The sequence below is a fragment of the Rhinopithecus roxellana genome, chromosome 2, assembly GCF_007565055.1.
Source record: "Rhinopithecus roxellana isolate Shanxi Qingling chromosome 2, ASM756505v1, whole genome shotgun sequence".
NCBI classification, from domain to species: Eukaryota; Metazoa; Chordata; class Mammalia; order Primates; family Cercopithecidae; genus Rhinopithecus; species Rhinopithecus roxellana.
In genome coordinates this window covers 159,193,267-159,210,755 of record NC_044550.1, presented here as the reverse complement: position 1 = coordinate 159,210,755, position 17,489 = coordinate 159,193,267, and the positions used below count along the sequence as shown (strand labels likewise).

The following is a 17,489-nucleotide window of genomic DNA, read 5'->3' as shown; positions in this document are numbered from 1 at the left end:
ACATATGACAAGAAGTCATCCAAAAACTTAAAATTATCAAGAAGACTTGTATAGATTTATATCCACTATCACTACTCTTTCCAACCTCAGGATTTTCACATCTTTTTGCACTTTGTTTAGACTATTACAATAATTTAATTTCATGACTTGTGTTGTACATATACATGGATCTGTCTTGCCACTTAATTTCACAGAATCAAAGATCTAAGGACTGGAAATTTACTTTTAAAATGCCTTTTTTTTTGAGACGGAATCTTGCTGTCACCAAGCTGGCGTGGAGCAGCGCAATCTCGGCTCACTGCCACCTCCACCTCCTGGGTTCAAGCGATTCTCCTGCCTCAGCCTCCCGAGTAGCTGGGACTACAGGCGTGCGCCACCACACCCAGCTAATTTTTGTATTTTTAGTAGGGACGGGGTTTCACCATGTTGGCCAGGATGTAAATCTCTTGAACTCGTGATCCACCCACCTCGGCCTCCCAAAGTGCTGGAATTACAGGTGTGAGCCACCATGCCGGGCCAAAATGCCATCTACTCTAACCACTCATCTGATGCTTTTCAATACCTTCAACGACGAGACAATCAGAGAAACAGTCCTCCTTTCCTTAGCAATTTCCTTAGAAATATTCTTTCTTATCTAGACCTGAAATCTGTTTCCCTCTAGCTAGTGATCCTAACTCAACTCATTGGACCATTCACAGAAAACTCAGTCCTACGTTAGTGTAACAGTCATACAAGTATTTATAGATCATTATCACATGACTTCTAAGGCTTCTTCTATGGTGACAAGGAAAGGGAGGTAGAGAGTACGGTGAGACTAGTATTTGAGTATCTTTCATGAGTTTGTTACTACATATTTAATTCTCACAGTGCTCCAATGGGTCCATTATTATTATGGCCAAATTACAATTGAAGAAATTAAAGGTCTGAAAGGTAACGTTACTTGTTCAAGTAACTTAAGTAAGTAGCAGAGCTGGGATTTCAACCACAAGTTTGTCACATACCAAATTCTATGTTCTAGTCTCTTCAGAAATCCCCAAAAGGAGAGGAGATATAAGGGAATATAAGGCATGGAAAGGCAAATAAAAACAATTCTAAAAATCCTCTATTTACATAGAATTTACATAGAATTCTAAAATTCTATGTACTGATACTTTTTTCCTTAAGCCTTCACAGGTATTCAACCCTTTGCGAGGATTTTTTTACTTATATGTGGTGGCAGATACAATAAAAATAACACAGGGAACCCCCCCACCGGCTTTTTAAAGCTCATCAGCTATGGTTAGTGTTAGTGTATTTTATGTGTGACCCAACACAATTCTTCTACTTCCAATGTAACCCAGGGAAGCCAAAAGGTTGGACATCCATGTGGTATCATAGTTATCTTTGACATTTCTTTCTCTGTCTTATAATCTATTATCTTAAAATTTGTCAGATATTGTCACATAAATACTTGCAACCTAGTGTTGGGGAACTAAAAAGGAAAAATTATTCCCATATTCCAGCCCCTCTAAATTTTAATCTGATTTACACACTGAAAAGACTGTATCTTCAAACACTAGCTAGTATACTCTTTGTCTTTTTTTTTTTTTTTTTTTTTTAAGAGACAGAGTTTCACTCTTGTTGCCCAGGCTGGAGTGCAATGGTGCGATCTCGGCTCACTGCAACCTCTGCCTCCCGGATTCAAACAATTCTCCCGCCTCAGCCTCCCGAGTAGCTGGTATTACAGGCAAGTGCCACAATGCTTGCTAATTTTGTATTTTTATTAGAGATGGGGTTTCTCCATGTTGGTCAGGCTGGTCTTGAACTCCCGACCTCAGGTGATCCAACCGCCCTGGCCTCCCAAAGTACTGGGATTAGAGGCATGAGCCACCGCACCTGGCCTGACTAGTATATTCTTCTTAAGAGCCCCTAACTAACATCACTGCCTTCTGGATTCAAATTTAATGCTGACTTTTTTTCTTATGGCTTCAAAGACTGACAATACTATTCCTAGCCCATATTAACAAAAGCTACCTAAATTGTCCTTTGTTCTGATAAACATCTATGTCCTTCACACACACTTAAAAGGCTCTTCCTCTTGCCTTTCCTCTGTGAAGTAATGGTTCTCTTTTAATTAAGCTCTGTAAGTCCAACATGGTCATCATCATTCAGGCTCCTTATGACAAATGTTTCTCCATATAGTTAGTTACATGATAACATTATATTTGTCACAGATATTCCATTTCCTCTGTTCCCAGTTACATTATAAACAACTGGAAGATAAATCATCTATTTTTTTTCCCCTCACTTAAATACAAAAAAAAACTGAACAAGCAAGTGCTTACTGTTTTCAGCTGTCCACTACAAAAATAATTATTTCTTATAAACATCTCTTTATTTATATCCTTTATTTATTTATATGCTTTATTTTTAAGCTGTTTATTAGGATACACTTTTTTATTGCAAACAGAGTTGAAAGTAACTCAGATTTTCTCTTTTATACACAAAGATGCAAACACAGAAGCTGCACATAGGTACTTCTCTCCAGTACATATTACATAAGCAAATTAAAAGTCATATTACATCCAAAATAAATTTCCCTATGAATATAAAAGTTATAAATATACATTTAATGATATAAAACATCAAATTATATATTACATGCACACAAAAAATCTTACCTTGCTGAGTATTTTGTTCTTGCATTCGATTCACAGTGAGGTCTAAGGGGCCTTCCTGTTCTTCCTGAAGGGAGTTTTCTGCTTGATTCATTTGGATACTTTTACATACTATACTTGGTCCAATTGAACCATTTCTATTCTCTTGAGTTTTACCACTTTTTGAAATGTACTCAATCGCAAATTGACGTATCATCTTTTTCATTAATTCCTGAGCAACTAGGGGAATGTTAGGATCACAGTTCTGAGGAAGATCTAGGGAAGAAATAAATATAACAATCATTTTAAAAAGAGAAATGTAAATCACCAACATTTAAATTTATTTTTATTACAAATTAATGACTTCAGAAGTCTTTTAGCATCAGTCCATAACTGCCAATGTTTTCTGGGAATTAGCAATAAAAGCTTTGTAGATTTAATTAGCTTTATAATAATGTATCAACCAAAAATGTGGCATATTTAATTAATTCTTACAATTAAACATTCTCTGGTACCAAACTAAAATACAGATAAAGAATTAGACATAGAAGCAGAACAACTTATTCTCAAGAGTTCTAATATTCATTCAGATGTATTTTACTAGATATTAAAACACTCAGTATGTGAACATAAATTGTATAAGTAACCAATTTTTATCCTAATGTACAATGTGCATGCATTAACTAGGAAAACATCTAAATTCTTATAATTCTGTATCCATTAAATTCTTCAATTCTGTAAAATGTGCATTTCATCTATGTCCTGAATGTCATCATCAAGGATTTTTTCTTTCCTCGATTTTTTATACAGAATTTTTTTTTTTTTTTTGAGACGGAGTCTCGCTCTGTCCCCTAGGCTGGAGTGCAGTGGCCGGATCTCAGCTCACTGCAAGCTCCGCCTCCTAGGTTTACGCCGTTCTCCTGCCTCAGCCTCCCAAGTAGCTGGGACTACAGGCGCCCGCCACCTCGCCAGGCTAGTTTTTTGTATTTTTTAGTAGAGACGGAGTTTCACCGTGTTAGCCAGGATGCTCTCGATCTCCTGACCTCGTGATCCACCCGTCTCAGCCTCCCAAAGTGCTGGGATTACAGGCTTGAGCCACCGCGCCCGGCCTATATAGAAAAATTTTGATGATAAATAAAAAATGAAAGAATAGTACAATGACACAGCTTCTACTAATATTCAAGAACTGTTACTAGTCTGCCAAATTAGCTTTCTTTTTATTTTTATTTGTAGAACCACTGAAACTGCAGAATAATGACAATTTACTCCTAAATATTTCAGCACGGATATCCTAAGATACTTCTGTAAAATGAGAATATCATAGAGAGTTTTAACCAAACCATTTTGATCAACTACAACTATAATAAAGTTCAACAGTAATAATACAACTCTGTCTGAAACTTACAGTTGGTAAAACAACTGAATGATTTTATAGTAAGAAGTGTGGGGTAAGAACAGATCACTTATATACACAGTTTATAATAGTGATATAGAGATTTAGTATTGGGGGTGGTGGCTTTTATACACACATTTCTGGTCTGGTTCCATTCCCTTTATTTACTCACCTTTAGATGTAGGGTGATTGGTATATTGGGAAGGATGACTAGAGATACTTGTTTTCTGAGTAGGGATACACTTTTTCCTCTTAGAAATGGGCCTACTTGTAGAGATACTAGTTCTCTACTCCTTAAATGTCTAAACCCTTACTCAGGTAGATCAGTGTTAAGTGAATAGGCCTTCTCTGATCCATCGTTGTTAGGAGACTGAAGTGGTAAGTCTCCCTAGTTTTGTGTTTCAGTATTAGTTAAAACACTTGTCTAAAAGACTTAAAGAGAAGCCTTCCAACCAACATCTATCATTAACAGGTCCATGGCTCTAAAATGCAAGAAGGTTTCAAAATATACTATTTGGAGGTGAGGAGAGGCAACAAACCCACCCCCACCACAACTACCATCACATTTGGTAGCAAACATGACTTAAGCTGATATAAACTGGTCCTGCATAAATGTCAATACATTTGATCACAGGGTGCTATCTCAGACTTGTTGGAGATATTACAAAACATTGTATTACCTGTTTCAAAACAAATAATTTTGAATTCTGAAAAACATCTGAAAGAGGGAACTATGGGCCTATAAGAAAAATACAATTTTAGCCTTCACTTCCATTGTTTGTTTAGAACTTGATAGGAAAGAGGGACACTATTCGTTTTCCTATTCTACCTAGCTATAGTTCGGAATCTTAGCCATCTTTATAAACTTAGGCTAGTTACATATTCTCTCCATGCCTCAGTTTCTGCATTCATTAAGACAGAAATAGTAACAGAACCTGGGATAATATTTATGGGGCTTGTTCACTGGATGCTGTAAGGATTATATGAGATTGTAGATAAAATACTTCTCTGTACTTGGCATATTAATAGTCCAGTAAATGTTAGCCGTTAGTAGAAATAATAGGAGAAAAAAAAGATGCAGGCTGAGCACTTATATTTTATTTAAATCACCAAATGGTAAATAAGTAAAAGTACAAGGGGTCTTCAAAGTTCATGGAAAACGCACATTATAAAAAAACTATGCATAAATTTCAAAAATTTTTTGCACCAAAATAAACTACTAACTTGTTGTAACATGTGTAAATGGCATCTAGCTTGAGGCACTAAGAAGGATAAGACATCAGTTTGAAAACATCCAGTATTAGAGCAACATGAGTTCTATGAAAATTGAAGCAAGAACAAATATTAACTATACGGTAAAGCTTGGATGGAAGAATGGTAAAATCACCAGTAATTTTGAAAAAGTTTATGAGGATGATGTCCTAAAGAAATCAGCAGTTTAAAAATGGTTAACTTGGTCGTTGGCAAAGTCTGAGTCCTGTCCTCTCGCTCTCCTCCCCATACAGCATGAGCTTCACCACTTGCTCCACCTTCTCCACCAGTTACTGGTTCCTGGACTCCGTCCAGGCACCCAGCTATGGTGCCTGACTGGTCAGCAGCGTGGTTGGCATCTATGCAGGTTCCGGGAGCTCTGGTTCCCTCATCTCCATGTCCTGCTCCACCAGGTTCCAGGGTGGCTTCAGGTCCGGGGACCTGGCCATGGGGATGGCCAGGGGTCTGGCAGGAAAGGAAGGCATCCAGAATGAGAAGACCATGCAAAGCCTGAATGGCCAGAGCACGCAAAGCCTGAATGACCACCTGGCCTCCTATCTGGACAGAGTGAGGAGCCCGGACACCAAGAACTAGAGAAGCTGGAGAGCAAAATCTGGGGGCACCTGGAGAAGAAGGGACCCCAGGGCAGAGACTGGAACCACTACTTCAAGACCATCAAGGACTTAAGGGCTCAGATTTTCGCAAATACTGTGGAAAATGCCCGCGTTGTTCAGCAGATTGACAATGCCCGTCTTGCTGCTGATGACTTTAGAGTCAAGTATGAGATAAAGCTGGCCGTGCACCAGTCTGTGGAGAGCAACATCATGGGCTCCCGCAAGGTTACTGATGAAACCAATGTTACTCGGCTGCAGCTGGAGTACAGATGGAGGCTCTCAAGGAGGAGCTGCTCCTCATGAAGAACCATGAAGAGGAAGTAAAAGGCCTACAAGCCCAGACTGCCAGCTCTAGGGTGACTGTGGAGGTAGATGCCACCAAATCTCAGGACCTTGCCAAGATCATGGTAGACATCTGGGCCCAATACAATAAGCTGGCTCAGAAGAACCGAGAGGAACTAGACAAGTTACTGGTCTCAGAGTCTCAGCAGATTGAGGAGAGCACCATAGTGATCACCATGCAGTCTGCTGGAGCTGCTGAGATGGTGCTCATGGAGTTGAGACTTACAGTCCAGTCCTTGGAGATGGACCTGGACTTGATGAGAAACCTGAAGACCAGCTTGGAGAATGGCCTGCAGGAGGTGGAGGCCTGCTACGCCCTACAGATGGAGTAGCTCAATGGGATCCTCCTGCACCTGGAGTCAGAGCTGGCACAGACCCGGGCAGAGGGGCAGCACCAGGCCCAGGAGTACGAGGTCCTGCCAAACATCAAGATCAAGCTGGAGGCTAAGATCGTCATCTATCGACGCCTGCTGGAAGATGGCGAGGACTTCAATCTTGGTGATGCCCTGGACAGCAGCAACTCCAAGCAAACCATCCAAAAGACCACCAGCCACCGGATAGTGGATAGCAAAGTGGTACCTGAGACCAATGACACCAAAGTTCTGAAACATTAAGCCAGCAGAAGCAGGGTCCCCTCTGGGGAGGAGGAGGCCAATAAAAAGTTCAGAGGTCAAAAAAAATGGACAACTAATTTTAAGGGATGAGATTATGTTGAAGATAAAGCCCGCAGTGACAGAACATCCGCATCAATTTGTGAGGACAAAAATTCATTTTGTTTGCATCCCAACTGAAGAGGACTGGTGATTAACAGCAGGAATGATAGTCAACATCATAGACATCTTGATGGACAATAGCTTACACAATTCTGACTCAAAAATTAAAGCTGAGCAGATTTCCACTCCATGGGTGCCAAGACCATTGCGCCCAGATCAGTTGCAGACAACAGCAGAGCTTTCAACAGCAGAGCTTTCAACAGCAGAGCTTTCAATGAAAAAATTTTAACCAGTGGGTTCAAGATTCAGAGCATGTCTTCAAAGAATTGTAAAAGGCGATGAAACATGGTTTTACCAATATAATCCTGAAGATAAAACACAATTAAAGCAATGGCTACCAAGAGATGGAAGTGGTCCTGTCAAAGCCAAAGCGGACTGACTAAGAGCAAAGGTTATGGCAACAGTGTTTTGGAATGTTCAAGGCTTTTTGCTTGTTGACTTTCTGGAGGGCCAAAGAAATAACATCTGTTTATTATGAGAGTGTTCTGAGAAAGGCAGCCAAAGTTTGAGCAGAAAAATGCCCAGGAAAGCTTCACCAGGGAATCCTCCACAATAATGCTCTTGCTCATTTCTTTCATCAAACAAGGGCAATCTGGCAAGAGTTATGATGGGAAATTATCAGGCATCCACCTTACAGTCCCCATTTGATGCCTTCTAATGTTTTTGTTTCCTAATCTTAAAAGAACTTTAAAGGTCACCAATTTTTCTTCAGTTAATAATGTAAAAAAAATTGCATTGACACGGTTACATTCCCAGTTCTTTTGAGTATGGACTAAATGGCTGGTATCCTTGCTTACAAAAGTATCTTGAATTGGATGGAGCTTATGTTGAGAAATAAACTTTATATTTTTTATTTTTATCTTTGAATTCCATTTTTCCATGAACTTTTTTTTTTTTTTTTAAGTTCACACACAGGCTTAATGCAAACCAGAGTAATGCACAGATGATTGCCAAGACCACACTGACAAATTGTGATTAGATTTTAACAAATCGTAGCCTGCCTTACATTCAGCAAGTTCAAACAGGACACAAAACCACAGTCAACTGAACACAGAGCAGCTCTCTTCTGAAGCATCTCCAGTGAGTGATGCAGAGATTTCAAAAATACAAAGCAGGCAACTTATATACAGCAAATCCTCACACTGCTTGGACATAGGCCACTTTTTTGTTGTTTTTAATATATCTTTCCTTCCTGGTTGCTAGTTTAGACTGAATTCTTAAGGATTTATCTTGATGACTTAGAAAAATACACGCATCCTTTCTCACTTTGTTTCAGGTAGTGCACAGTCATGAAATTGAGTAAGTCTCTTAAAGAAATGGAAGTCCACACAGATCCCATGGTGGAAGGTTTCAGGAACCCCTCCCCAGGTAACGATCAGGGGATCTTCAACAGCTCAAGGAGTGCTCCAACAGCTCCAAAATAACCCTCGTGTCCCTTCTTATTTGTTAACTTCATAACTGGAAAAATATAAAAGACATACTTTATAAACCCATGTGATACTTTTTTGGTCCAAACCAGATTATATTAGCACATGTAACCTAACTAAAGGGCACTATCAAAACAAGAAATATCCATGTTGCACATAGGTTCAAAGATATACCATTGCTTGATGATTATCTTTAGAAATCTTTGAAGGCTTCTATGAACATTCTTCTTCACCTTTTTTCAAACCTAATCTTGCTTTGTATTATGTATTTAAAGGAGATACCAGCTTTACTTTTAGGTATTTTAGTTAACTGTCCTGAAATGTATTACTAACATCATCACTTTATCAATTCAATATGATTATATCTGCCATAAAGGACAGACATTATTAGACCCATATCATGTGACTAGGGCTATACTTTAGGATTGAATTTAGAGCAAAGTTTAAAGCACAATAAATAGTGCTACTCTGTTTTATTCACCCACTCACTTTTGTCTCTTTATACTATATTGTGGAATAAGTCCATGTGTGAGACCAAAGGACCTGGCAAAAGAGAGGGAGAAAAACAGACAGACAGACAAAGAGAAAGCTTCTCAGCTGCTGACGGGTTAGTGAGTCTCCTAAATCACTTGCACAAGTTGTCATAACTACAAAAAAGCAAATAACTCAAGATCTAGATGTAGGTTAGGAATTGTAAACTCAAATTTTCACAAGGATCAGGCCAGTAGTAAATATTTGCCTAGAAGAATGTTGCCACCCGGAAATAGGGTTTACTGCCCCCTATTAGACAAGAACACTTATTTTTTGCCTTATTTCTTCATTTTCCAAAGTTAACTAATTTAAAAAGACCTGTGTGGCTGCTGCTTCAAGATGGTCCTCAATAATTCCTGCCTCCTGATATAACACTGTTGTGCAATACCCCCTTGCCCCCCATGTTGTATCATGGATAGTCTGTGTAACCAATAGCATAATGTGAAAGTATTTGTCACTTTGGAGATTATGTTATAAATGAATGAAGTTTTCATACTGGACAGTGATGAACATTGGTACTCTTGGTTGTTTTCTCTTTTGCCCCCCGCTTCTCCCCTCCTTTTATTTTCTCTTTCTCCCCTTCCCTTTCCTTTCTCCTCTATCTCCTTCTCCCATTCACTTATCTGTTCCTTCATCTCTCTGTCTCTCATCACTCACTCTAGAGAAAGCCATAACTATGAGGAGTCCCACGAGGTGGCTCACGTGAAGAAAGATGGAAGCCTCCTGCAAGCAGCCAAATGCGTGGACTTGCAAGACATTCTACAACAATCAAATCTCCTATGACCACAACCCAGCTCACTCCTTGATTGTAGCCTCATGAAAAAGTGAGCCAAAACCAACTAGCTGAGCAATTCTCAGGTTCCTGACCCCACAGAAAATGTGAAATAATAAACGTCTGTTGTTTGAAACTGCTGAATTTGGAAAGTAATTTGTTATAGAGTCATAAATATACAGATTTTGGTGCATATTAGTGGGATGCTGCTGTAATAAAAAACTGAAAATGTAGGTGTCACTTTTGAACCAGGAAGTGGTCTTTGGGAATAGTATTAATGGAAGGTTGAAGTAACTTCAATAAGCTGTTCATACAGCCTTTAAGAAGGCTGCAGAGTAAGAACTTCTAGAAAAATGAGGTAAATATTACTGGAATTATGTAACGGGCGAAAGTTTCACAACACTGTTATCTTTAGTAACTTGGGAAGTAGAAAATGTGCCCAATGAATTGGATGATCTATCTAGGGAAATATCTAAGCAAAGTGTGAAAGGTGGCCCCTGGCTTCTTCTTGCTAATTAAAGTGCAAAAAGAAAGAGATAAACTCAAGGAAGAACTGCGATATGGTTTAGATGTTTGTCCCCTCTAAATCTCATGTTAAAATGTGATTCTGAATGTTGAAGTTGGGGTCTGATGAGAGGTGATTGGATCATGGTGAAACCAACCCAACTGCCCCCACAGACTGTTCTTTTTGATAAACACAGAAATTGCCCCTTCTGGTCTTAAAAAGCTTGAAACTTGTATTTTTTTTATCTGAGTTCCTTCCTCAGAAAAGGACCTTCAGGCCTCTCAAAGAAAGTATCAAAGAACTGAAACTCACCAGATGACGGCACCACATCATGGATCCCTCATTCACCATGATTGCGTCCTTGCCCCTTCCCTAATTCTTGTTTTCTTACACACTGTTACATTTCTCCCCTGCTATATAAACTCTTAGTTTTAGTCAGGCAGATGGATTTGAGATTGAGCACCCATCTCCTTGGCTGCAGCAACTGATTAAAGCCTTCCTTGGCAATAATTGTTGTGTCAGTGATTGGCTTTTTGTGAAGCAAGTAGCTAGCCCTACATCAAACCATTGGTGTTTCGGTAATAATAGGGCGGATCCCTCATGAATGACTTAGCACCATCCTCTTGGTAGTAAGTGAGTTCTCCCTCAGTCCACGTGAGATCTGGTTGTTTAAAAGTCTGGGACCTCCTCTCTCTTTTTCTTTCGTCATGTGACGTGCTGGCTTCTGCTTTGCTTTCCACCATGATTTTAAGCTTCCTGAGGTCCTTACCAGAGCTGAGCAGATATTGGTGTCATGCTTGCACAGACTCACAGACTGCAAAAGCATGAGCCAATTAAATGTCTTCTTTTAATTTTATTATTATTATTATTATTTTTTTTTTGAGAGAGTGTCCCTCTTGTCACCCAGGCTGGAGTGCAGTGGCATGATCTTGGCTCACTGCAACCTCCACCTCCTAGGCTCAATCAATTCTCATGTCTCCACCTCTGAGTAGCTGGGATTACAGGCATGTGCCACCATGCCCAGCTAAGTTTCATATTTTTAGTAGCGGCTGGGTTTTGCCATGTTGGTTTAGGCCAGTCTGAAACTCCTGGTCTCAAGTGCTCTGCCTGCCTTGGCCTCCCAAAGTACTGGCATGAGCCACCATGCCTGGCCAAACTTCTTTTCTTTATAGATTGCCCAGCCTCAGGTATTTCTTTTTTTCTTTTTTTTTTCCGAGACAGAGTCTCACTCTGTCACCCAGGCTGGGGTGCAATGGCACAATCTTGGCTCATTGCAACCTCTACCTCCTGGGTTCAAGTGATTCTCCTGCCTCAGTCTCCCGAGTAGCTGGGATTACAGGCATGTGTCACTGCGCCCAGCTAACTTTTGTATTTTTAGTAGAGACGGGGTTTCACCATGTTGGTCAGGCTGAGACTTTTTTTTGAGAAAGAGTCTCACTCTGTCACCCAGGCTGGAGTGCAGTGGCATGATCCTGGGTCACTGCAACCTCTACCTCCTGGGTTCAAGCGATTCTCCTGCCTCAGCCTCCTGAATAGCTGGGACCACAGGCGCCTGCCACCACACCCGGCTAAGTTTTGTACTTTTAGTAGAGATGGGGCTTTGCCATGTTGGCCAGGCTGATCTTGAACTCCTGACCTCAGGTGATCCACCCGCCCTGGCCTCCCAAAATGCTGGGATTACAGGAATGAGCCACTGAACTGGCTATTTCTTTACAGCAATGCAAGAGCAGCTTACTACAGACTTAAACAAAGAGATAGCAGGTTTTGATTGTTTTGAAAATTCTCAGTCTATAATACAGAAAGCAAATGATGCCAAAATTAAGAAATGATTATTGAGCGAAGATTAAATCAGGAAAACAGCTAGGAAAGTATACTTCAGAAAGGTGACTGGTTTTCTTCCAGTTTGACACTTAATGCTGTGGGTCTCTTGTGAGTAGTTGTTACTGTTTTGCAGGGTGGGAGGGGGAATGTAACTTCATTAAACAAAAGAACTCTGGGAATTAACCAAAGGCTTACAGCCATCAAGGAATCTCTATTCAAGAAAATCAGCTGAATCTTAAAATCAACTGAATCTCAGCAAGTACAGCAAGCTATCATGGCATTTTAAATTGCACCATTTTTCCTTTGCGCTGAAGCTACAAGGTAACAAAAATAAAATAAAACAAAAAACAAAAAAACACCAAAACAAACAACTGCACTATTCTCATCCTTCCTCCTCAAGACACACAGAGCCCCTATGGCAAACACTGAGAGTCTTACGATTGTAGACATACAAGGAAACCTCTGTTCAATCATTAGTTGATCACTAACTAGGTGAAGATGTCAGTGGGCACAGAATACAAAGAATACTACCTTCACAGAATTAGTTTAGAAAAGTCACTAAACAAAGAATAACAACAATGACACAGCAACAGCAAAACTTAGGGTGGAGGATAATCTGATTTCCAGTTGTCACACTGTATTATTTTAAATATTTAGTTTTTAAACAAAACATTATGGGACACGCAAAGACATAAAAACGTATCACACATGGGGGAAAAATCCACAGAAAATGTCTCTGAGAAAGCCCAGATATTGAACTTATTAGACTAAAGAACTTTAAATCAGACATTTAAAATACGTTCAAAGAATGAAAGGAAACCATGTATAAACAACTAAAGTATGAGGAGAATATTTCACTAAACAGGCAATTAAATAAATTTATAATAAAGAACCAGACAGAAATTGTGGGGCTGAAAAGTACACAAATTAAAATGAAAAATTCACTAGATATACACCGGTAGATCTGACCTGGCAGAAAAAGGAACCAATCAACTTGAAGATAGGCAGACTAAGATTATTCAGTCTAAGGACAAAGTCGGGGAGGGTAGGTAAGCAGGTAGGTGAACAGAGCCTCAGAGACCTGTGGGACACCAATCAAATGTATCAAGATTTACAAAAGGAATTCCCAGAAGGAAAGAAGAGAGAAAAGCAGAAAAAGAATTTGAAAAAAAAAAAAATGACAACGCCCCCAATTTGAAGTTCAACAAATGCTAAGCAGAATAAACTCAGAGATCACATTTAGATGCATCCTAATCAAACCAAAGACAAAGAAAGCAGCAAGAAAAAAAGTAAAATAAAATAATCACAAGTAAGGGACTAAACAAACCGTTAGCTAGACAGACCAAGAAAATAACTACAGAAGGCCTGAGTTACTTTCTAAAACCAGAAATGAAAGAAGATATACCACTACTGATCTTAAAAAAACACAAAAGATTATCAGAAAATACTATAAAAAACAGTACACCAATAAATTAGATAAACTAGATGAAACTGCCAAATTCCTAGAAGGACACAAATTACCAAATTGACTCAGGAAGTAACAGAAAATATGAATAAACCTGTAAAAAGCAAAGGGATTGAATTCATAACCAAAAATTTACCCCAAATAGAGGCCCAGGAACAGATAGCTTCAATGGTAACCTCTACCAGATATTTAAAGAGAAATTAATACCAATCCTTAAAAGCTCTTTAATAAAATGGAGGACTTTCAACTCTATTTATGGGTCAATATTATCCTGATATCAAAACCAGAGAAAGCATATGAAAACTATCAAATAAAAAAACCCTACCCATTAGTAATACACATATTAGATATTGCAGGTTCAGTTCCAGATGACTGGAAAAAAGCAAGTATTGCAATATAGTCCCAAGAATTTTTTGCTTTCCCAGTGCCTATAAGTTATGTTTAAACTATAGTCTATTAAGTGTGTAATAGCATTATGTCTAAAGAAGTACCCATACCTGTGGTATAATGCTACATGTTGGTTCTCATCCATGGTTCTTGGCTCCTAACTTCCACTGCCCTTGTTACAGTCTTTTATTAGGGGTGTGTTGGGTGTGTTAGGTCTCAGGAGCAGGTCCCAGGAAACAGAATCTCTCCTGCCCTCCTTTCACCTGCCCTAACGTAGGACTCCAATCCCCTGCCTTTGTAACTGTGGGTCTTAAGACCCTCCTTAGAGATGGTCTTGCCCTATACTCTGGAAGATGGAATGCTGATGTCAAGAAGCTTACATTAAAAACCCAAGAGGGCTGAGTTCGGGAGGTTCCAGATAGTTGAACATGTGAAGGGCCCTCCCTGGAGGGTGGCATGCCCAGAGAGGGCATGGAAGCTCCACACTCCATTCCCCATGCCTTGCCCTGTGCATCTCTTCATCGGTATCCTCTGTAATATCCTTTAGAATAAGCCAGTTAAGTGTTTCCTTGGGTTCTATGAGCCATTCCAGCAAATTAATCGAACCCAAAGAGGGGGTCATGGAACCCCAACGTGAAGCCAATCAGTTGCCCTGTGAAATGTAACACTATCTCCAGGTAGATAGTATCAGAATTGAATTAGAGGGTACCCAGGTGATGTCCACGGCTCGGCATGTGGGGAAAACCATCCAGGCCTCTGGTCACAGAAGTCTTCTGTGTTGTAGTGGTATGAAAATATAGGAAAAAATGCAGATTGAGAGTTTTTCCTGACCAAATACCTTAATTTAAGAATACTTTATTGTTAAAAAATTCTAACAATCATTTCAACCTTCAGCAAGTGGTAATCTTTTTGCTGGTGGAGCGTCCCCGTCCTGCCTCAATGTTGTCACTTGCTGAATGATAAGGGTGGTGGCTGCTGAAGGGTGGGGTGGCTGTAGCAATTTCTTACATTAAGACAACAATGAAATTTGCCCACTGATTGATTCTGCTTTCATGAAACATTCCTCTGTGAAATGCAAATCAAAACCACAATGAGATACCATCTCACACCAGTTAGAATGGCAATCATTAAAAAGTCAGGAAACAACAGGTGCTGGAGAGGATGTGGAGAAATAGGAACACTTTTACACTGTTGGTGGGATTGTAAACTAGTTCAACCATTATGGAAAACAGTATGGCGATTCCTCAAGGATCTAGAACTAGATGTACCATATGACCCAGCCATCCCACTACTGGGTATATACCCAAAGGATTATAAATCATGCTGCTATAAAGACACATGCACACGTATGTTTATTGCAGCACTATTCACAATAGCAAAGACTTGGAATCAACCCAAATGTCCATCTGTGACAGACTGGATTAAGAAAATGTGGCACATATACACCATGGAATACTATGCAGCCATAAAAAAGGATGAGTTTGCATCCTTTGTAGGGACATGGATGCAGCTGGAAACCATCATTCTTAGCAAACTATCACAAGAACAGAAAACGAAACACCGCATGTTCTCACTCATAGGTGGGAACTGAACGATGAGATCACTTGGACTCGGGAAGGGGAACATCACACACTGGGGCCTATCATGGGGAGCGGGCAGGGGGGAGGGATTGCATTGGGAGTTATACATGATATAAATGATGAATTGATGGGTGCTGACGAGTTGATGAGTGCAGCACACCAACATGGCACAAGTATACATATGTAACAAACCTGCACGTTATGCACATGTACCCTAGAACTTAAAGTATAATAAAAAAAAAGAAAAAAAAAAACCAAAAAAAAATTCCTCTGTAGCATGTGATGCTATTTGATGGCATTATACCCCAAGTAGAACTTCTTTCAAAATTGGAGTTAATCCTCTCAAACCCTGCCACTCTTTTATCAACTAAGTTTATGCAATATTCTAAATCTTTTGTTGTCATTTCAACAATGCTCACAGCATCTTTGCCAGAAGTAAATTCCCTCTCAGGAAAGCAATTTCTCTGCTCATCCATGAAAAGCAACTCTTCATCTATTAAAGTTTAAACATGAGATTGCAGCAATTCAGTCACATCTTCAGGCTCCACTTCTCTTTCTAGTTCTCTTGCTGTTTCTACCACGTCTGCAGTTGCTTCCTCTTGAAGCCCTCAATGTTACCTATGAGGGTTGGAATCAACTTCCTCTAAAGCAACTTCTGTTAATTCTGATATTCTGACTTCCTCCCATGAATCAGTAATGTTCTTTTTTAAATTTATTTTTTAGTTTTTGAGACGAAGTCTCGCTCTGTTGCCAGGCTGGAGTGCAGTGGTGCAATCTCGGCTCATGGCAACCTCCGCCACCCAGGTTCAAGTAATTCCCCTGCCTCAGCTTCCCGAGTAGCCGGGACTACAGGCGCACACCACCACACCTGGTTAATTTTTTTTGTATTTTAGTAGAGACAGGGTTTCACCATGTTGGCCAGGATGGTCTCAAACTCCTGACCTTGTGATCTGCCCCCCTTGACCTCCCAAAGTTCTGAGATTACAGGCGTTGAGCCACCGCGCCCAACCGAATCAGTAATGTTCTTAACGGCATTTAGTGAATCCTTTCTAGAAGCTTTTCAATTTACCTTGTCCAGATCTATCAAGAGGAATCACTATCCATGGCAGCTACAGCCTTACAAAATGTATTTCTTTTATAGTAAAACTTGAATGTAGAAATTACTCCTTGATCCATGGGCTGCAGAGTAGATGTTCTTGTTTTCAGGGCATGAAAACAGCATTAATATCCTTGTATATCTCCATCAGAGCTCTTAGGTAATCAAGTGCATTTTCAGTGAGCTGTAATATTTTGAAAGGAATTCTTTTTTCTGAGCAGTACATCTCAACAATGGATGTGATGGTTAATATTCAACTTGACTGGAATGAAGCATGCAAAGTATTGTTCCTGGGTGTGTCTGTGAGGGTGTTGCAAAGGAGATTAACATTTGAGTCAGTGAACTAGTAGAGGTAGACCCACCCTCTATCTGGGTGGGCACCATATAATCAGCTGCCAGCTTGGTTAGGATAAAAGCAGGTAGTAGAATGTAGAAAAATGAGGCTGGGTAAGTCTTCTGGCCTCCATTCTTCTCTCACGCTGGATGCTTCCTGCCCTCGAACTCCCAAGTTCTTCAGCTTTTGAACTCTTGAACCTACACCAGTGGTTTGACAAGGGTGATCAGGCCTCCAACCACAGACTGAAGGCTGCACTGTCGGCTTCCCTACTTTTGAGGTTTTGGGATTCAGACTGGTTTCCTTGCTCCGCAGCTTGTCAACAGTCTATTGTGGGACTTCAACTCGTGACTGTGCGAGTCAACACTCTTCAATAAACCCCCTTTCATATATACATCTATCCTATTAGTCCTGTCCTGGCTAATTACAGATTTTGGTCCCGACAGTGGTTTTAGAGGAATAGAAGTTTAAAGATGGAGTTTTTAAGTTGGTTTTTGGGTTTCTGGAATTGGCTGCTTAATATGACTAGAACCAAAAATGTTAAGAACTCTACCTCTAATAG

The 17,489-nt window shown here is 39.9% G+C and overlaps 1 protein-coding gene across 20 annotated transcripts in view; it reads right to left on the bottom strand.

Moving 5' to 3' along the window:
- Window positions 1-17,489, bottom strand: part of LCORL (ligand dependent nuclear receptor corepressor like) — a 182,993-nt gene that overhangs the window by 62,184 nt on the left and 103,320 nt on the right. For 14 of the 20 annotated variants that reach the window (XM_010368012.2, XM_030922797.1, XM_030922726.1 and 11 more), the window contains one exon: window positions 2,661-2,912. The exons of 1 other annotated variant lie outside the window; for it this stretch is intronic. In XM_010368012.2, coding sequence (XP_010366314.1) covers window positions 2,661-2,912 — 252 coding nt within the window. Of the gene's footprint in view, window positions 1-2,660; window positions 2,913-4,912; window positions 5,746-7,910; window positions 8,468-17,489 lie in introns of those variants that run through there. 5 more of the 20 variants (XM_030922810.1, XM_030922816.1, XM_030922786.1 and 2 more) reach the window with 4 other exon arrangements.